Below are 22,854 nucleotides of genomic sequence, written 5' to 3' on the forward strand. Positions count from 1 at the left end.
TCACGCTATAAATTTCAAACGATTAGGTTAGGGAGTGGTGGAGTTTTCTTCAGCATTGCTCTTTTAGGTGTAGTTCCGTCAAGGCGCCATGATCAAACTCCGACAATGAGGGACCCCAAAACTAGAATATGTTGCAGCTTTCTTGATCACAATCAGGGTGCTGCTCGCTCTCTCTCAGCCATTAGTGGCTCATGTAGTGGTCCGCATTCCTACTGTCACGTCCCAAAATACCCGCTAGACGTGATTGGCATCCAGCAAATACCACCCGCCAGGCGAACCATATATCATACTCTTAATCGTTTACAAAAGCACTAAAAGAAAATAAGTGCAGGTCCAACAACGTTATTAATGATAAAAATGTGAAATAGTCGCCAACCAAATCCTTAATCAATTTACGAAAATCAATCAACGCTAAGATAAAAAGAATCTCTAGCCCACATCCCACGCTAAGATCATGGAGCATCTAACAGAGTTACATGAGTTTGAGTGTCGGGCATGTAAACCCAAAATAAAAGAAATAACTAGAAATAAACTAGATAAAGCTGAAATGGTTGCCTCCACGAACAATGCGGTGGCTCACCTCAGCAACAGAATCCACTCACGAAGTCTTCAATTACCAGCCCCGTTCTCAACGACAGTATCTGCATGGACATGCAGGTAAGGAGTGAGTTATACATAAATATAACCCAGTAACATCCTCGACCCGCCACTTCAAATACCCCTGGAACAAGTGTTAGAAAATACAAACACACAACAAGCACAAAAATATTATGCATATGAATATATGATTATATAATAGCAACTAAGGTCCAAACCACTGTTTATCAAATATATTATATATCTCAACACAATTTACACTACAACCGTCATAAGTGGCAGTTAAAGAATTAATCAACACCATGAATCCACGGCAGCATACACAATGTGCCAAATATGTCAGGAAGCATACACAATGCTAAGGGAAACATACACAATGCTCCAATATCATCAAGAAGCATACACAATGCTAAGAGAAGCATACACAATGCCCCAATATAATCAAGTAGCATACACAATGCTAAGGGAAGCATACACAATGCCCCAATATCATGGCTCACAGCTATATCACATCACAAAATAATTTATAAAGAGAGTTTTGGATTATTTGAAAATAAAGTATAAGCGGCTGGCCTGAAGGACCACCGATTCTGCCAAGCACACGCTCGTCCCAACACATGGACCAGGCAGAGAAAACATATTTTTAAAATGGGTTTTGAAAAGCAAGTACCCAAAGCTTAAAGTCTCACTTACCTCAAATTCACAATTCAAGCACACTTCCCAATAAATCAAAACTGCGTTCTCGAGTCTCCGGATTGCCTCAAACTACACAAAACGGATTTAGAATGGTCAAAACCCTCAGGGTAAACCACTTCTATATTTTTAGAGGCTTAAACGGTTAAAGTCAAATTTTAAAGGACGAAAACACCCTCCGGTCAATGTGTTCAAAACCCGACAAGACTTATGTTTTCGGAAAGGCCTTAACGAGAGGATTCCAACGATATATAGAAGTCTAAAATCCGATGTTGTTTGCCCTTTCAAATCAATGATTTTAGTTGAAGAACCCTAGAGCTAAACTTTCTCAATTCCTCAAAATATTCCCATGTTTTCACCATAAAAATTCACCCATAATTATATAATAAAATTAAATAAAAGATCATAGGCATTACCTTGATGATTTAGGTTGAAAATCCTTATTTTTCTCCCCTCTTTTTCTTCCCTTCCTTCTACTGCGTTTTTTTTTTCTTGTTTCTGCTTCTATCATTTTTGTTTTCTGTTTTCACGTATGATGCATCAGACTTTTATTCCTTTTTCTCTTTATTTTCTTTTTCTTCTTTTTTGTGGGCTTGGCCCACATCTCTTTTTCCCTTTTTTTTTTTTTTAAAGGACCCTTTAATCCTCATTTTCTTTTATTTTGTACCACTTAATTCTTCTATATATATATATATATATATATTTTATTTTTTATTTTCTTCTTTTATTTAAATTACCAACTAAGCCTAAAAAAAATATGGGTTATTACACCTACTTGCTCATAGAGCTACATATGCATAACGTTAATTAAAACAACCAAAGTTGTAAGTTCATAGATAGTCATACATTCTTAGGAAAAGAATTGGTGTATTAAAATGTCTTAATCAGAATACCCATTCAATATCTACTTTTCACTGAGAATTATTTGTAATATTAATATGGCGGAGTAAACCCTAACACGAAGTAGATTCTTATAAGAATAGAATACACTGTACTAAAGAAAATGTCAAAAGACTAGGGAGAGGAGGTCAGCATGAAGATACAGTATTACTGTATCATTATGAGAAAAAATAATAATAACAACCCCCATATCAAAGGCCATCAAGAGAGGATATAGTTGGATATTTTTAAACATGTGACAGTAATTGAGCTATTTTTGAGAAGGGTTAAAATAGTTTTCCTCCTTTTTATTTCCAGCTTGGCATCACGTGATAGATAGATGTATTTCATGCCTTTCTTACAATAAGAGATTGAGCATACTCAAAAGGGAAGAAGAGGAATATGAGTTCGAATTATATAATCATGATGATGAAATCTGACTAGAATTCTAAGAACAATATCCAATACAAGAGATATATATCTTCTCTCTTATCATCTGGCACTCTTCTTTTTCGATTTATGTTTATGTCCTGTTCATCTGGTCCTTTTTTTCACTTTGTGTCACTTCATTACTATTTTCACATGTCTAAGTTGTACAAGACTATTGAGTCGAAGCTAGCTCATTCTTGCAATTGACAATTGAGACAACGAGCATAACCAATAATGAAATGATCATCTTTCTTTGAGATTATGAAACTAAAAGTTAAGTTGAACAATTCAACAACTTGACAGGGAAAAAGGTGTTCAATTTGTAACCACAAATCTCATGAAGGGAAGAGAATAACTTGGACGATTAATGAATTGTACAATTTATTGTTAAATTATTATTTGAATCAAAATAACACAAAAGAATCAAAGTTAAAACCAGTGCTAAGAATTAAGATCGATAGAAGCAGTACCATCATCTTTTACAATAATGGATTATGAACAAATAACAATGTCAGTGAAGCCCCCCTCTCTCTCTCTCTCATCTTTTACAATAATGGATTATGAACAAATAACAATGTCAGTGAAGCCTCTCTCTCTCTCATCTTTTACAATAATGGATTATGAACAAATAACAATGTCAGTGAAACCCCCCCCCCCCCCCCCCCTCTCTCTCTCTCTATATATATATATATAAGATTTTGCTAACCTACAACATGAAGGTTGTAGGATAGCAATGTATTCACTTTTGGTTTTCCATAAATGCCCCTCATATTGTCACAAAACATTATAATAATGAGGACATTTCTGTCTTTCTACCAAAATTTTAATAATAGCAAGCAAATTCTTCTTCCCCCCAATCTGAATACTCCCTTTTTTGACAATTTCTCCTGTCAATTTTTTTTTTGGCTAACTCCTTTCCGGTCAGTTTTTTCTCCGGCGAAATCTTGTTCTCCATTCCTTTCTCTGGTCAACTACTTATTTCTGCTTCTTTATTCCTTCTCCTTTGGGTATGCACGATAAGATCATCTCTAAGAATCCTATCGGGCTTAATGTATAATTTGCGATTTGTTTGCCGAAACGAATAAATTGAAGACCCTCACAATATTTTTTTTTTTTTTTTTAATTCATTCAACTTTTTGTATTTAAAAAAGAAACAAAAAGCGAAATCATCTATTTCTATTCATAACTGTGTTATAGTACCCTATAGCCTACTAGCAAGTTCCCCAACTAGCTTTCTTCTCTAAGCCAAACTAAGGCTGTCAACCGGTTCCAACCGGAACCGGATCGGGAACCGGTTAGGAAACCGGCCGGTTCCGGTTCCAAAACCGGAACCGCCTAACCGGTTCCGGTTAACCGGTTTTAAGATCCAAACCGGAACCGGTCCGGTTTGGATTCGTTAAAATATTTTTTTTTTGTTTTTTGTATTATATATATATATATATATTATAGTATTTATTTGTATATTGTAGGTATATTTACATATGTTATACAATTTTATAATTAAAGTTTAAATATTTACTGACTAACAGCAAGTCAGCAATACAGAATAGTGCTTTTCGTACACATATATATGTATAACTTACATATACTTATATTTATGTACTATATACTCTATATACTTATATATGTGTATAACTTAATATATATATATATATATATATATATATATATATATATATATATATATACTATATGTACTTATATATATGTACTATATACTCTATATACTTATATATATGTATAACTTAATATATATACTATATATACTATATATATGTATAACTTAATATATATACTAAATATATGTATAACTTAATATATATACTATATATATGTACTATATACTATATATAGGATAGCTTAATATATATATAGGTATAACTTAATATATATACTATATATACATATCTACTATATATACAATATATACTTAATATATATACTATATATATTTATATAATATATATACTTATATACTATATATACTTACTTATATACTATATATACTTACTTATATACTTACTTATATACTATATATACTATATATACTTACTTATATACTATATATAAGTAAGTATATATAGTATACTTACTTACTTATATATGTGTATAACTTAATATATATAGTATATATACTATATATACTTACTTATATACTATATATACTATTTTTTCTATATATACTATATATACTTATATACTATATATACTATTTTTTCTATATATACTTATATATGTTTAAGTATACTATATAACTTAAGTATATTCTTAGTATATTTTAGGTATATTCCTAACTTAATAAAAGTAAAAATATAAACACAAGTAAATAGAAGAAAGCTCAATGAGCCATATATTTTATTCATTCTTGGATAACATTTATTTGCAAGTTGTATTTTTTTTTAACTTGCAAATAATACATGAGTTATACAAAAATAGTAGAATAATAAAATCACCAATTTTGAACCATTTCGTTAATTTCCCCCACATCATATTCGGTCATGGAAATATCTTCAAAGTCTTCCATTTGGTCCGGTCCACTAGCTATCAAATTTTCAATTTCTTCCTCTTCGCCTTGCTCTGCTTCTGAGTTTTGGTTGCGTCGCTCCGATCTAATCCAATCTCGAATGCACACTAGTACTTGCAAGCTAAAGCCGGATAATGAATGTCTATGGTCTCCAATTTGCTGTCTTCCTTGGCTAAATGCGCTCTCCGAAGCCACGGTTGATACTTGAACCGTAAGGATATCTCGAGCCATTCTTGAAAGTATCGGATAACTTGTCTTGTACTTCTTCCACCATGCTAAGACGTCCACCTCATCCAGTTGGCTGATATCCACATTTGGCTGCATCAAATAAAAGTTAAATTCATCAAAGTTTGCAGTAGAAGAAGATGTAGGCTGTGAATGTAAAACTTTTAAACCCGACAAGCCCTTTTTGCTACTATGAGAAGTAGTAGGGCGTGGAGCAACTGGTGTAGCACGTTCTTCCAAACTAGAATAATGAGTAAAAACTCTTCTAAACTCATCATCAATAGCGAGATCGGCTTCAGCTAAAGATGGTTGAACTCCCTCTTCAATTTCTAAAAATGTATAAATTTGACTAACCAAATTTTTAGTATAAGACACTTTTAAACAAGGATTTAAAAGGGAACCCAATATAAATAAAGTTGGGATGGGAAAAAAATACTTCTTAAATTTGATTATCATTTCAAAAATAGCCACTTGATAATCGGGTTTATATTTATACTCTTGTGAAACTCTAGCTATTTCCGCTAAGTAGGCTAAAATTCCGGTTACCGCGGGATAGAATTGTCTAGAAAAAGCAAGAGTTGCATTATAAAAAATTTCTAAGAGTTCAATACATTCTTTAACATCTTCCCAATGCCTATAAGTTAACCAATCCTCACTATTAATATTATATTTGTTGTGAACTTGTTGTATGGGAATCCTATACTCATATGCTTGTTGTAGCATAATGTAAGTGTAGTTCCACCTAGTCTCAATTTCTACTTGAATTTTCCTAGGTCTAAGGTTATTTTCCACACAAACATTCTTAAAATCTCTAATTCTTCCCCTATTAGCATTACAAAAAAGAAACGCAACAGCATTTCTAACTTTTTGAACAGAATCATCAAAATGCATAAGACCATCTTTAACAATTAAATTTAAAATGTGACAACTACATCTTACATGAAAAATATTTCTTAGAGGAGGGTTTATTTCTCTTTTTAAAAGACCAATTGCCTTTGTATTATTAGAAGCATTATCTAAAGCAATACAAAGTGTTTTTCTATAAATGTTAAAAAATCTCATTATAGTAGACATTGAATCGGCTAAAAATTTTCCATCGTGACGACCTTTTCCTTCGTCGTATAAAAAAGCTATAATTCTTTTTTGCATAACTCAGTTGTCATCAACCCAATGACATGTAATAGCAAAGAAATCTAAATGGTTAATACTAAGACCCAAATCAGCGGTAAGACAAACATTACAATTTAAAGAATTAAATACATGACGCAAATAAAATCTATATTTTTTAAACAAATCTATAACATCGGCTCTACAAGTACTTCTAGGAATACCCTCAAATAACGGGTTATAACAACGTTGAAAAGTAACAAACCCTAAACCCGAGGGAAAGGAAAATGGTAAACAATCATAAGCTACCATTTTAGCTATTTCTACGCGTTCTTTTTTCTTGTCATACTTAAAATTTCTACCGGTTCGTGGGTCTATCGTCATTTGAATCCCCCCCACATTTGAACCCGTTTGCTCTCCCCAAACATCCATATGTTTGGTTCTCATATGAGCATTTAGACCCGTTCCACCATCCTTACCAGTTCCTTGCTTAAAACTAAATACTTGTCCACATAGGGTACATGTAACTGATTGATTTTCCCTATCCTTAGTCATAAATTTCCAAACTTTAGCTGTTGGCCTACGAGTTCTAGGCGGTTTGTCTTGTGTATGTGATTGTGCAGGACCTGTATCTCCTATGGGATTTTCGGGGGGTTGTGTTTCATCATCATCATCATCATCTAAGTCTTCATTAAAAGTGTCGGTAAAATGTTGTTGCATTGCCTCATGACCTAAAAGTGGATTATTTCCACCAACATCAATACCTAAATTAGGTGTTTCTTCCACAAATGTTTCCTCATTAAGCGCACCCCTAACAGTACGACTACTACTACCGGCACCACGTCTTAATCTCTTTGACATTATTAAATAGAAATAATTTAAATCACAATCAAATAAATCACAAGAAAATAAATTACAACAAATTAAATTGATAGAATTAAATTGCGTAAATTAAATTTCAAAAAATAAATTGCGTAAATTAAATTGCGTAAATTAAATTTCGAAAAATAAATTGCTAGAACTAAATTGCAAAAATTAAAGACAGAGTTGGAACGAAGGTACCAAATTGCCGGATTAATTTCCAACAAAGCGAAGACGGCTAGAATTGCAAATCCACCAAAGCTACTTCGGATTGTTGCAAAATCACCAACTCCACCAACAATATTATAATTGCAAAATTAATAATTGAAAGTTGAAACTATAATAAGACTTTGTGGCTAATTATTGCAAAGTAACTATAATTGAGAGATTGAGATTTGAGAGAAAGATGAAGAAGAGTGAATTGAAATGAAAATGAAGAAGGGTTTATATAGGGGTGGGGGAGGGGTTAAAGTGTTAAAAAAAAATAATTTGGGGGCCAAAAATTAAGAAAATGACCGTTTGGCAACGGCCATTTTTGCAAATGGACCGTTGCCAACGGTCCGCGAGGCCCAACGGCTCTTTACTATTTTATTTTTATTTTTATTTTATTTTAACCGGTTTAACCGGTCCGGTTCCGGTTAAAAAAAATTTGGAACCGGACCGGTTAACTAATATCCGGTTAACCGGAACCGGTATAACCGAACCGGTTAACCGGTTATACCGGTTCCGGTTCCGGTTTAACCGGTCCGGTTACCGGTTAAAACCGGTTACACGGAACCGGTTGACACGTTTAAGCCAAACTCACCTTGTTTGAAATAAGAGGAGCTGCTATAGTAGTAGTAGCTGTTATATCCAAAACAGCATAAATCAACTTCTTGATGATTAAATACGACGATATATAGTAGAGTATAATGTAGAAGCACGCATGAGAATAAGTGCTACACATGAGAGAGAACCAAAGTCTCTTAAACCATTAATCAAAGTGTGTGTTAAATTGAAATGAATGAACAATTAAAATTAAAATGGTGTAACAAATTAATATACAAACTATGGTGAAAATCCTTGGCTATTTGAAAAAGCACATGTATAGAGCACTCTACAAACACAGATAATTGACTTCAAATTGAACTGTCAAGGTGCAGGTCTGTTGACCCGATCAAACTACACATTCTAATTAGTGAGTTGCCCCGAGTCCCAACCACAAATTTCAGTCTAGCTAACTATGTTCTAGTCCACTTCAAATTTTCATTATATATAAGTGCGGTGGGGGTATGAACACAGCTGCCCCCACTTGTACAATGAGCTTCACAAATTGTACACGCAATGAATGCTTGTACCATGAGCTATATAACTTGTACACTTTATCCAACTATTTTTATATCCCACGTAGACATATATCATAGTACTTAATATTTATTCCCTTCTCATGTATAGACGTATGCACTTCAAATTTAATTCTCCGACACATTTATTTCCTTCGTGCACTTTTACTTGTTCACTTTTGATTTTTTGTATTCTAGCTGAATATTTATTCTCTTCTCATGTATAGACATATGCAGTTCAATTTTAATTCTCCTACACAAATTTATTTCGTCCGTGCACTTTAATATGTTCACTTTTGACTTTTTACATTCTTTAAGAATTAATAAATCTCACGTGGATATATGTCATAGTACTGAATATTTATTCTCTTCTCATGTATACACGTGTGCACTTCTATTTTAATTCTCCAACACATATTTATTTCCTCCGTGCACTTTTACTTGTTCTCTTTTGACTTTTCACGTTTTTGCTGAATATTTATTTTCTTCCCACGAGCTTCACAAATTGTACACGCAATGAATGTTTGTACCATGAGCTATATAACTTGTACACTTTATCCAACTATTTTTATATCCCATGTAGACGTATGTCATAGTACTTAATATTTATTCCCTTCTCATGTATAGATGTATGCACTTCAAATTTTAATTCTCCTACACAAATTTATTTCGTCTGTGCACTTTAATATGTTCACTTTTCACTTTTCACATTCTTTAAGAATTAATAAATCTCACGTGGATATATTCCATAGTACTGAATATTTATTCTCTTCTCATGTATACACGTGTGCACTTCTATTTTAATTCTCCGACACATATTTATTTCCTCCGTACAGTTTTTTACTTGTTCACTTTTGATTTTCACGTTTTTGCTGAAATATTTATTTTCTTCCCATATTTCTAATATATATAAGTGGCTTGGGGGTACGAACACAACTGCCCAAAATTGTACCAAAAGTTTAACAAATTGTACACGCAATGAATGCTTGTACCATAAGCTATATAACTTGTACACTTTACCCAACTATTTTTTAATCCCACGTGGACATTTCTAATATGTCATAGTACTTAATATTTATTACATAGACGTATGCACTTCAATTTTAATTCTCCGACACATTTACTTCCTCCGTGCACTTTTACTTGTTCACTCTTGACTTTTCGCGCTCTTGAAAAATATAATATGTGTGTGTCCAAATTACTTGTTCATTTATAAAACCAAAATAAAATTAATCCTTTCTAATAAATATTCTTGAAAATAGTCTATTGGAGAGAGACTATGACAAATGTCTAAGTGGATAAAAAAGTAGTTGGTTAAAGTGTGCAATTTATATAACTTTTGGTACAAATTTGCATTGTTATTGTTCGTCCTCTTTTCACGTTTAAAGTATTAAGAAAGAAGGAATTTTCCTTCTTTGTCAATATTTTACTTATCTTACTCTCTTTTGGATTCTCTGATTATTGTTTCTTTACATTTATAAAATGTATTAGTTTATATTTTCATTTCGGAATTAAAATTTGGTGATTTACGATATAACATATCACATTTCTAATATGTCATAATACTTAATATTTATTCCATAGACGTATGCACTTCAATTTTAATTATCCGACACATTTATTTTCTCATCTTTTTTAATTAATTTAATAAAAATATTTTATTAGTTTTGCTTTTAAAAAAACCAATATATGCAGCAATGGTTCTTATGTTTGGATCTGAACAGTTAATTGATTGAGATGAATATCAACTTGTTAGTATACATATAAGATATTAAACAATTTAAAAGAAAAAATCTAAAATCAAAATATTAATTTTCCCTCACCTTCTTACTAATTTTTTTTTTCCACATTGATGAACAACTTTCATTGTCATGACTATGATAAATTTTTAAAAATTATTTACAAAATATAAATCTTAAAAATACGTTAATTAAAGTGAATAAACATGTTCGGCGGGCATATATGGCTAGTATGGCTCTACATAACAATCACATGGTAAAGTTGTCAGATCTATCGATATCACAATCAGCCAACAACAATCAAAATTTTGATTTGAAACAAGTCGTAGTCCTATGCTCTGTCATTTGAATAGTACATCTATTTGACGAGAATCGAGACAAATATTACTCGCTCGTTTAAAAAAGATTGACGATTCTCGTTTTTCGAGAGTCAAATTTTTTAATTTTGACCATATATTTAAACATAATTTTTTTAATTTTTTCGAAATAAAATTTACATATTAGGAAACTACGTAAAAAGTACTATAAGTCACCATAATTAATAATTTAAAAGACATATAAAAAAATTACGGTCAAAGAACAACTCATTTAACTCTCGAAAATCGAAAAATGCCAATTTTTTTTGAGAACGAGGGAGTATCTTATATCAGACTGAGGGAGTATCTTATATTGCAGATAATTTCAAATTTGAGTATCCATTTAGCAATAAGACACTTTTATGGATCGATTTCGGCCCTCCATGCAGAGGTTCGAACCCATGTTTTCTAGCCACCAAAATTTTTAAAGTTCCACTTGGAAACCAAAGTATTTCTAGGGTGCTTTTTAAGTTTTTATACCCAATTTTCATATATTTTTTATATATCTATACTTAGTCTGCATTGAGTTTAACGGGTGCTAGAGCACCATTATATTGAGCCTAGGTCCGCCCCTTTTACCATCATCATTAATTGAATCAGGAATTCTAATAAGGAATTTAGAAAAGTTCCAACGATATCACACATGGGATTTGAACATTCTCTTATGTCAAGGGAATCAAAATTTTAAATATGTATAAAAAATATATTTTATTCTATTTATAAGTATAATCTTTCAACGCAAAAAATTCAGTTGAATTCTTAGAATTTCCTTCTTAATGTGACGCCCCCATTTCCATTGACCACGTGCCCATATGATATTGGTCAACTAGGAGTATGTCATCTTATATCTCCCTAGGGATGTTTGTGATGTTATTCCACACAATTAGAGTATACCAACGTGCTCCAAAGCCACCACTGAAATATTAATTGAGTTCTTATAAAAAATAAAATAAGAAATATTAATTGAGCAACAGCTTCTGCCAACATTCAATGAACTTGTTCATCATTAATTCATTTATTTGAACCCCGAAATTGACTTTAAGCACCTGCATATTGCCCACTATAAAAAAATTATGACATGGAACTTAATTCTTCCAATAGGAGGTTCAGAAAATTCATACTATGAAGCAAGCACCCATGAGTCCATGCTCTGCCTAATTCTTTTTGTTCCCTGCAGATTCTGTTCAACATTTGTCAACTTTGACATAAATGTCTGCATGCCGAAAATCAAATAAAATATTATCATGATCACAAATATGTGGGCTAAACATGCAAAGTTCCAATTGCTTTTCACAATTCAGCATGGCCAGAATTTTCCCACTATAAGAAATGTAACTAAATGCTGCATTTGACGACTGCCTGTCAGTTACTTGGTTTGTCTTTTTATAAGAAGGTCCATAACAAAAACAGTTGTAAAGGACACGTGGGAATTAACCAATTCTCGTGAGAAAGGAAAGATAGGATTGAACTACTAATTAATTTACTAAAATATAATAGTAAAAGGAAATGAGAAAGAATGGACCTTTTAAAATATTTATTCACCTACGAAGAGCAATAAATGACTTTTTAGCGTCCTCAATGCTCCCCGTTTCACATTGTACACGCATAATTCTAGCCAAACAAAAACGACTTAACTATAGGATAAGCTTCAAGATTTCCATACCTTATCTTAACAAATTTATTTGTTTGCATCCCCGATAATTGCAGAGTATCACATAATTACCCAACGAAAAGAGAGGACATTTTTAGGTATGTAATACCGAGTTATAACCAATAGCCGATCGAAAGGCTCTATATTTGTCCATTTGCTAGATTTGTCCAACCTATTTATCTCTTTTAGTTAACATAAATTTTGCAAACCACCCTTTCCTGTCATTAGTCATTTTAAAAATATAGGATGTTCAATTAACTGTTGTTTGTAATCTTGTTAAAACGTTACCCCTTTATAACAACTTTCTCATTTCTCATAATAGCCGTGTCAACTTAAGCTAATTATACAATGAAGATATATAGAAGTTGATTATATTAATTCTATTGATGATGAGATTATATTTCTGATAAATTGTATTTTATTCCATTTCAATTTATATGACGTGGTTTAATTTGATATATATGATATGATTTTTAAGACAGAGATGAATACTTTTAAAATTGTGGTTCTAATTATGCAATAATATCTGTATAGCTATAAAACTTCTGAAATTCCTAATCTTAAACACGTCATTACGTTTGTATGGTTATAGAATTAAAATTGACATGTGAAACTATATATAAGACTTTAGAAGAATGTCACACACATTTTTTTTTTAGTTTGATACATCATTTGGTATAGAGAATTTATTAACTCAATTAATTCATATTCACACCATAAAATATTTTACAAAAATATAAAAGTTTTAATACTATACATAAAAGTTTATCATTTCAATCATACTCCTTCATGGTAGAATTCCCCATGCTTTGGGTTGAACAATAATATCAAAGGCACCACCAAAGGATGGGGCTACTCCTCCCTTAATTAGAGGTCTCGAGTTCAAGCTTTGGGTATGAAAAAAACCTAGGTAGGAAGCGCTTCCCCTAGAAATGAACCCTATCAACGCGAATCCGTATATAGTCGGGCTACAATACGGATACCGAACACTGGGTAGAAAATTGAAAAAAAAAAAAATCAAAGGCACGTGCAAACCACCTGAGCAGAATGGTTATAGTATGGAGGTGGGCCCAGAAATTGGATTACGTGGCAAGTGAGTGGTGGCCAGAAAGTCACCGGTTCGTTAGCCAGTAGAAAGAATGATGCAAAGAACCTGAACCTAGTGTCCTTTTTGGAAATACCATTGTGGGTCCCATTTGCTTACATGTCGAACCGTTAGAGAAACCTAATATAATGCGAAGAACACGAGAACAAAACAACTACGTCAAGGTTTGGTAATGTGATTATGGAAAGGTTGGGCCATTTGCCTGAATCACTTAAACTGTCTTCCACTAGTCCACTTTCCTTCTTTTCCTCCGTTTGGTTTTGTTGTTTTCCTTTTTCGTTGAAAGACATTTCTTTTCGTCGGTCCAATACTTAGGAGTTCAACTTATTCAAATTTAATCAAAAAAAAAAAATATTCAAGAGCAGAATACTAAAGACGATTCAATCCTCCAGACTCAAACATGAATATAAAATTAACAAACGGATTAGTACTTACCACCCAACACAGTCTTTTAATGATTCGTTGAATGACATAATTCGTTGACACAACTCTTAAAGTTTATGTTAGGACACTTGAATATTGAAAACATAACATAAAAAGTTTTTAGTTTGTAACATTTTAAAGTCAATTTTCTTCTTGCGAACCAGAATTACTCTTTTTCTTTAATGTGTGTCTGTTTATGATCTTCATAAACAAAATAACAATATATCTGAAGACATCTTTTGTACTATTTATTATTGATGATAAACAACTTCTTCTTTTGTTTTATTTGTTTTGTTTTGCAGAAGATAAATGTTAGTGCTTCATTAACAAATCGTCCAACACACGCAAAATAATTTTGGAGACAGTTAATAAGAGTTTTTAAACTTTCATGATCATAATCTAAAAACCTAAGCATAGCTCTTGTACACCTAAGACATCAACGATTATTATTATCTGCGTAATAATCGGAAAGAGGGGGCTTGGTTCTGACAAAATTAATTAGTCTAGTAAGAAGGACATGCATGATTAGCATTTAATAAGGTCAATGAGATCATTAATGACTAGTATAGTTGGATCACGTGAGAATATTGGATAACGTTTAATATTCCAACTAATACATAAATGTGAAAAGTATTAGTGATATTGGCTGCCGGGCGCGTTATAATTGGCTCCACAATTCTCCAATAGAATGGCTGCTGAGATCATAATAAGTCATAACCTTTGCCAACTTATTAACCCCACTGTGAAAAACAATGTTTTTATATTGGGTTTCTGAAAGTTGATAGCGTATGGTTGTTAAACAATATTTCTTTAATGTACAGTTTGAATTCATGTGATTAAATTTCAAACATACGTACCTTAGCTTTCGGTCGGGCTCATAACTTGTGACAGGTTATAACTGTAGAACATATAGCTGGTCCCAAAAACAAAAAAGCTAGAGAACATGAGATAAATAATTGTATATCTAATTAATCGAGTACTGTATAGACAATTTATTCTGATGACCTTATCAATTTAGAAATTGTTGATCAAGTACATGTTAGATCTGTTTGCAGCTAAAAGGATCATAAGTGAATAATCAATATAAATGTATTCGTTCTGACAAAAAAGAATAAATGTAACGATTAGTGTGATTGAAAAATATTCAAGAGGGGATGAGATCAGTATGAACACAGTATTGGAATTTGCAGCGTCATCGTCCAATGTATATGTCAAGGAAGTTGAATGAATTTAATTATGAAAGGCAAAAAGCTACCTAAATTCATCGTTTTCCAATTGACATTACATATATACTCACCATTGTCAATATGAATAACAGATAGTTTTTGATGGTGTAAATAAGCAAGTTGAATACTGAACGAAAAAAGTTCAGCACTTTGGTTTTTGGGTTGCGTTTTGTGCCTATGTTGACTTTTAATCGGTTGTGTTTAGCTGTCAGAATTTTCAGTTTAATTTATCATGATTGATGTCATGTTTCTACTAATTAGCTCTGGTTTGGCCAGAGATTTTGGAAGTCTTTTTCAAAAAAAAAAAAAAAAACCAATTGATAACAGTGTTCGTCCATGAAATTCGATTAAATTTTGAAAAACTTTGAAGAAAAATTTTGAAGTTCCAAAAACCGGTTTTTGGGTGAAATTTTTCTTCCACTCATAAAACTTCATTTTTATTCCAAGTAAAATGCATTTCCAAACACAACTTCAAGTTTCAAAAATTATTTTTCAACTCAATTTCAAAAATTCTGTTTTTCAAGTTTCACAAAATCTATGGCCAAGCACTATCTTAAAAATATGTTGCAATATAGAAATGATTGTTTTGGTCGTTGAATTTTTCATTTGAAAACAGAAAATTGAATTGACCATAAAACTTATAAATGAAAATTAAAATCAATCATAATATTTTGAAAAAAACAAATAATTGGATTGTTTTTTAATTAAAACCGAAAAATGCACATATTGAGTCAAGTCTTAAAAACCACAATGTGACAGTATAATTGGAGTAATAGCATTCTGACAAATCGTAGCTGAAGTAGGGACAACGACAGTGACTAGCAATTCTTTATTTGTGTCAGGCACAAAGAAGAGAACATGTAGAGGAACAGTACCAGATAGTACTCTAACTGAGACTGCTTTTCTGGTATTCTTCAGTTTGCACTGAACTTACCATATGATTGTTACTACAATTTTCAACTCCCTGCTAACAAAGGATAGACATGTAGCAAGTGATATATGTCACATCATTAACGTCTGTTAACAAATGATGATATCCCGTGATATTTTTTTTTGTGAAATATATATGAAATAAGTAGCAATCTTAATTTCATTTTGTCAATCATCTTAACAGAATTTATAAAGTTTTTTCATATTGAAGTATGTATAAGTTAATTTCTTTGTTCTTCTCAATTTTGTTCTTCCTTTTAAAACTGAGCTTCACTGCAAGTACAGAAATTTTGAAGCCCTTGTTTTACATGTGGGACAAGTGATCATGAAGATAACATGCAAACGACAGAAATTCGTCATGCTTAGCGGCTCGAACTGTTCTTTTTCTAATTTAATGCGTGGCAAGAACCATGTTTTTATTTATTTTTGTATTTCTTACTCAACTTGATACATATCCATTTTAAACTTGCCAACATTTATTGCCGTTACAACTAATCCGATAACATTTGATTCATAGTGTGAGCCTTGTACTAGCCTCTTAACCATCGATATCATATCTTAGACGAGATACACGTGGTTAATACCATGTTTTGACATCTCAAGTGGTCCAAAAGTACTTTGAGATTTCCACCTAATCATGACATAATTACACACAAATATTGGGGGAATAACAGGGTCCACGGCATATTACGTTGAGTCCCCACAAACCAATATGAAATTGAAAAAGTGAAAGAAACAATTCAGCTTGAAGCCTTGGATGAAGCAACCGCTAAAATCCATACAGACAACGAACGTAGTTTCATAGGGAAAAAAACACGATAAAAGATTAGTAAGCTCACCAACCTTATCTCACAGAGTCATATGCTAACAGTGTTCATCAGTATTACTACAATTTTATACAAATTCAATATCACAAAGTAATAAATAGCAGCAGTAAGATAACTAGAAGTGTAAAAAGACAAACCAAAAAAAAAAAAAAAAAAAAAGGAAAAAAGAAAGTGGTAGGAGTTTTTTTTTTTTTTTTTTTTGGGACATAATATTGGTTACTCTGTTGAATGCAACTTAGGGGATTAGAAAATCTATACACATGACAATTTAATTCCACACCATAATAGCTACTACTACTGAAGCTCTATGTCTGTTCTTATTCTTCTGTTATTTTTGTTGTTGCTTATTTTACCTTCTTTTCTGCCAAGAATTTCAATAACTCCAAAGGCAATCAAGATCCTGTTGAACCACAGATGATGTAATTTCAGTGTTCATATCAGTGCTTAGACCTGTTTCTTGTGATACACTGACCATTTCTTTCTCCTTTTTGAAACTCTGCTGCATGTTCTGCCCATAATTCTCAACCAAATTCCTAAGAATAGCAGGATCTTGTACAGAAAATGAACTTGGCTGAGGAAAATTGTGTTGAATAGGGGCTGTTTGGTTCCAGGAAAATGTATTTGGGACAGAATTTCTTGGGAAAATATCCATGGGATTTGGCAGAACAGGAAAATTTGGAGAAGTGTTGAAAGAATTGATCATGTTTTCTTGGTTCTTTTGAGCATTAAGAAAATTGGAGAAGCAGTGCACGTGACTGGGTGGTGAATCTGTCAATGGTGGCAGAAGGGAATTGCTCATTTCATCTTCATCAGAATTCCCTCTCATAAGCCCTGAAATGTGAATTTTCTTTCCACCAGTTGTCTTTTGAAATACTCTGCTGATCACCCAATCATTCTGCAACAGCCAAAAACAAAAACAACGAAGAATTTAGGATTCTTGAAATGAAACAGGGAAAAAAAACAGAGGATATCAGAAAAAAAATGCATAAAGTCAGTACCTTTATTGTCTTGGGAAGATTGTAAACTGATAATCTTCCTTCTAATCTGTATTCATGAGTCACCCAATTTGTTTTTTCACCTCTGGGAGCTCTTCCTTTGTAGAAAACTAGAGTTTTCTTCATACCAACAAGTGATTTTCCTCTGAAAATCTCCTTATCTTTTCCAGTGGCTTTCCAATAACCTGCAGCAGTTGCCCTGTTTGTCCTCAAACCAGTCGGGTACTTCCTGTCTCTCACACAAAAAAAGTACCATTCTTTTTCCCCAATTTTTGCCTTCCCTACATTTACAAGCCACAAACACAAAAACAAAATCAGGAACGTATACCACGTTATGAAACAAAAAAAAAAAAATCGGTATCTTTACACAAATAGCTGTCCGTATTCATATTTGTTTTTCCTAGCCAGTATATATAATAAATTATACACTGACTATTTTCAGTTTAAGCTATTGACTGGACGGCTATTTAGGTTAATTTTACATCGTAATTATAAAAGCAAAAAAGGGAGATCAACTTACATGGAAGCTGCCAGGGTTCAATTTTGTTCATGTCAACTTCTCCAATAGCAATAGCAGAGAAATTGGTATCAACAACTTTTTTAGACAAATAATGAGTAATCAACTCTTCATCAGTAGGATGAAAGCGAAATCCAGGAGGAAGTTCCATCTGTTGCTGTTGATCATCCTCCTTAACAGCTTCAGAAAAATTCTCCATCATCATCAGAACCTAAACCCCTACACACCCTTTTGTAAAATTTGTGTTTTTTTCACAATCTGATTGATAATTTATGAGTACCAAATAGGTTCTTGCCAAACAGTTCAAAAAAGCAACAATTAAGAATACTCCTATATATCAAGATTCAAGACTAATGAAATTTTAGAAAAACGTATCTTGGCCTTTCAGAATTGGGAAAAAAAGTAAATGAAAAGTGGGAAAATAATGAGAAAGTTAGAAAGAGAAGTCATGGAAATGATTTTAGAGATTGAAAAAAAGGCAGAGAAATGAACTTCAGAAGGCCATAAATACTGGTCTTTGGGGGGAGAAATAGAAACGTGAGCTCTAAGGAACTTTTGTTTTTGGCCCTTCTCTTATGCCTTCTCATATAAACCTCTATACACCCCTTTTTATATTGGACTAAATACACTTCATCCCCTTAAAGATAGCATGTAATTCTGTCAAATTTCATTTGTCATATAGTGCTTATTTTTAACTAAATTTTTTTTTATTGGATCATATAATTTAATAGTTGGAATTTCTGTTATATAAATTGTAATAGTAATAGTTGAAGAAGTTTTCAATTTTTGTTGCTTTCATGGTTGTTTCAACTGTATACCGGAACTATGTATCCAAAATGACTTTATTGTACTGTATTTTAAGTATTTTTAATATTAAGTAATTAAAGTTGCTTTCAATATGTATCTTTCTCTTACATTCTTCTGATACAATTCTTGAGTGATTTTCCTAAATTAACCTCCTCTGTTCAAAATTCTTGACTTTTGAGCGTGTGAAAACGGACTACCCTAATGAAATAAAGTACTAAAAATGAACGGATTACAGAGAAGGTTTACACCATCTACCTCAAATTAGCTTAATTCCCATTTTACAAAGTGAAAATTACCTTTATAAGCGTATATTTATTTTCATTTGGGATAAAAATAGTTGGGTTCATACCAGCATTCCACAGAATCTTCATGCTGTTAGTTTCCAGATTAGACACGTTAAATTCACCATATAAAGCAGAAAATTGGCAAAAAGTCTTAAAGGCCTAAGATTCTTAAAGGCCTTTCATACTTTCAAATGATAATGATAAGAGACTTCAATTAAAAAGACTGTTTCTGTATAACGCCGTTAGGCTCACACGTATTATTTACGCTAATTCAATGAATACATAACACGTGTTTTTAATACGGTTATACTTAACCATAGTAAATTAATGTAAGTTTAGTTTAAGCACCGGTGTGAGTACTTTTTTTTGTCAACCGTTTTACTTTTAAACATTTAGGTGTCACTTACTTAATTACATTTCTCAATTAAACAGTGCCTTAGCTTTTAACAAGATTCTGTAGGTAGCCCACTTTGACACTAGAAAAAGGGACTTTAAGAATGTTGTTCTCGTGACCAATTTCTGTTCAGCAGTTTCTGCAACTAATTAGATCTTTAGATATTAGTTGTACTGTAAATGAAGCACTAAAGAGCTAGGGCCCATGAGAAAATACAAATTTATTACTAACATAAAGCCAAAAGTTGTAATGATGAAGATCCTTTTGTGGTATAGGATATGGGTCGTCTAGGAAGTTCACTTAAAAGATTGCTCTTTTGGACTCATCTTCAACTGTCTTTTATGTAGGTATACAAAAAGCTTACTGTTGGCCCTCCTGTCATTCTTTGATATGGTGGGATTCTTTTCAATAGTTTCAAACTTTCAAGTATAGTCCTCTTGAATGCGCTCTGGTATAATACATTAGGCATGTATAATTTATTAATTGTCACAAGACTGACCATGTTTTAAGAAACACCAGGTAGCCTATTTTATTTTTTAATAAGTTAGTTGTTCCACTTCTTATTAACGGTTACATCAAGCTATTTTAAGGTGAAATTGATAATACAAAAACTCTTTTATATGTATAAAGATTAAGCTAGATCTGTTTTTTTCCTGGATTTGGTTGGTCCATCATAGATGTGAATTGAGAGAATTAAAAGCGCTTACTCAGAATCCAAACTGGAAACATATATCAAAGCTAAGAACATAGAAAAAATAACCTCCAATTATTAATATGCGAGTATTATACTTGTACAAATATTTCTAACATGTTTCTTGAGTCAGGGTTATCGTCATTGTCTTTGTGTGTATTGGCTGTAACAGTGTTTGATTAGTTTTAGTCGTGTTTAAACATTCAATCAATAACTAAATTTCAATAAAGTGTTTGTTTTTAGTGGAAAAATGTTTTTTTTTTTTTTTTTTGAAACCGTTGGAGTTATTTAAACCAAATGGGAAAAAGAGGAAAAACGAAAATGCTTTCAGATTGAAATCGATTTGTACAATTGTCGTTTGCCATCCATTGTGTGCATGAATTTAATTTAAACAATGCATGAAACATTAATTTGTTACATCAAACTAATTAAGACACCTTATTTTGTTTGGTAATTGAAAATAATATAGTGTGAACACTTTATAATTCATACATGATACACCGTGCTGTCCTAAAAATGGTAGGATTTGCACCTAAACAAAGAAGTTAATGTGAATTCGTTAATATGATAACAGAGATGCATGTACTATGTTAGATACTCAAACACTTAATGATAGTCTAACAATTTAATTTTTAAAGGAAATTCCTCATATAACCCAAGAACGAATGTAAGAAGGATCTATAATTGGCTGATATAGCAATACTAATACGTAAGTGCTTAGCAAATACAATGGAGATGAGAAAGAAACCTTTAAAGGGTGTAGAATTGTTTATAGTGCTAGGGCATGTTTACAACTTCTCGAAATCTTTGAAAATGTCACTTACAACATCTAACCCTTACAATGTTTAATTGCTGATCAACTGGTGCCCCAAAAAAGAAAAGATTAGTTGATCAGTACAAATACTTCCAAATTTCTTAATATACAGCTTCAAAAAACCTAAATTGATCATTTCAAAGGTTTTATCAGCATCCATATACTCCTTATGTTAGATAGGATCATAGGAAGATCAAATTTATTCCATAAAAATATTACTCACTCGGGTGTGAATGGATTGGGTTAACCATATGATCATTGTTGGGTCAATTTGAGCATAACTCAAGTTAGTCCACATAAAAGTTTGAGCTAATTTATGTAGCTTATGTAGCCCAAATTGACGTATAAGAAAACATAACAAAACATCCAAAGTAAATAGTTTGAGCTTGTTTGTCTAAATATAGTTATGATGAATAAATAAAAACTTATGTCAGTTTAATTAGTAATTAAACAAACTATAAAAGAACAAATAAAGAAGAATGTTTCGGAGTTGGACCGGCTGGGTCATATGCATTGTTTAGCTCAAATAAACTACCTATTTTGACCGAAGAAATATATAGTTTGAGCTGATTGTAATCCTATCTGTTTATCGACTAAGTTTATTCTAAGTCACCTAAATTTAACCCCAACCTATTCGCGTGGCACCACTTAAACAATATAATCATGGCAAAAGAAGTTCTAAAATGTAAACACTTTTATCGAAAATGAAAAATTATCGTTCTAACCCCATGAGATTGCAAGAATTTGCTTCGAAGAGCTGCAATTAGAGTACCAACTAATCTGTTATTTCATACTAATTGTGAACCAAATAAAAAACTCAAAAGAAGGACAGTGGCATTTCCATTTCTTAAATAATAGCAACAGTAGAAATTTCTTATTCAGGAAAGAAACCTAAATTATAGGAGGGCCACCTGTTCAAGATTGCGTTTCTTAAGGAATTAAATTAGTATAATCTTCTAAACAATATTGAACCGTTCAGATTGGCTTAAATAGTCAAACATTCATATCAGCCACCAAAATTTGCCCATGAAGAAATAGTATAGTGCCGCCATATATAGCCAATAAAAAAACCATAATCAAAACACACACTTGGCCACTCCCAGTTGATCCAAGCAAGAAAATTTAACTAAACTCTGGTTTAGTTAATTAACTCTAGGGTTGACCATTAAACTCTGATTAGGCTTAGTTCTGTTTGTTTTGTTCCAACACGTACCAAGAAATGAGACAGCTTTACGTGGCGCAAGAAGATTGGATCTTATTGGTATTTAGGGAATAAAAATTAGGCCTAGGTCACTTTTAAATTCTTTAAGACTTCCCAAATCTCTAAAAGTACTTTTGTAAAATATGCTATAATGATTGACTGCTGCATAATGCATTGCCTAACTATCAATTTATAATAAGATGGTGATAAGAATTTTGTTTTTTGGTCAGGTCATTGTGATCTTGTTGAGGTCCAAA

General features: G+C 32.1%; 1 protein-coding gene and 1 long non-coding RNA gene across 2 annotated transcripts; both read right to left on the reverse strand.

Moving 5' to 3' along the window:
- Nucleotides 1-309: 309 nt before the first annotated feature.
- LOC132634281 (uncharacterized) lies at nt 310-1,963 on the reverse strand. The gene is made up of 3 exons (XR_009580105.1): nt 1,707-1,963; nt 1,291-1,362; nt 310-641 (listed from the first exon to the last, which is right to left on the reverse strand). It is a non-coding gene; the product is annotated as an uncharacterized LOC132634281 (long non-coding RNA).
- Nucleotides 1,964-16,926: 14,963 nt separating this feature from the next.
- LOC132632925 (NAC domain-containing protein 100) lies at nt 16,927-18,991 on the reverse strand. Its single transcript, XM_060349077.1, has 3 exons — nt 18,410-18,991; nt 17,893-18,170; nt 16,927-17,789 (listed from the first exon to the last, which is right to left on the reverse strand). The coding sequence occupies exons 1-3, from the start codon at nt 18,609-18,611 to the stop codon at nt 17,268-17,270; spliced, it is 1,002 nt and encodes a 333-aa protein (XP_060205060.1). The 5' UTR covers nt 18,612-18,991; the 3' UTR covers nt 16,927-17,267.
- Between the last annotated feature and the right edge of the window lie 3,863 nt (nt 18,992-22,854).

The sequence above is a fragment of the Lycium barbarum genome, chromosome 3 (assembly GCF_019175385.1).
Source record: "Lycium barbarum isolate Lr01 chromosome 3, ASM1917538v2, whole genome shotgun sequence".
NCBI lineage: Eukaryota > Viridiplantae > Streptophyta > Magnoliopsida > Solanales > Solanaceae > Lycium > Lycium barbarum.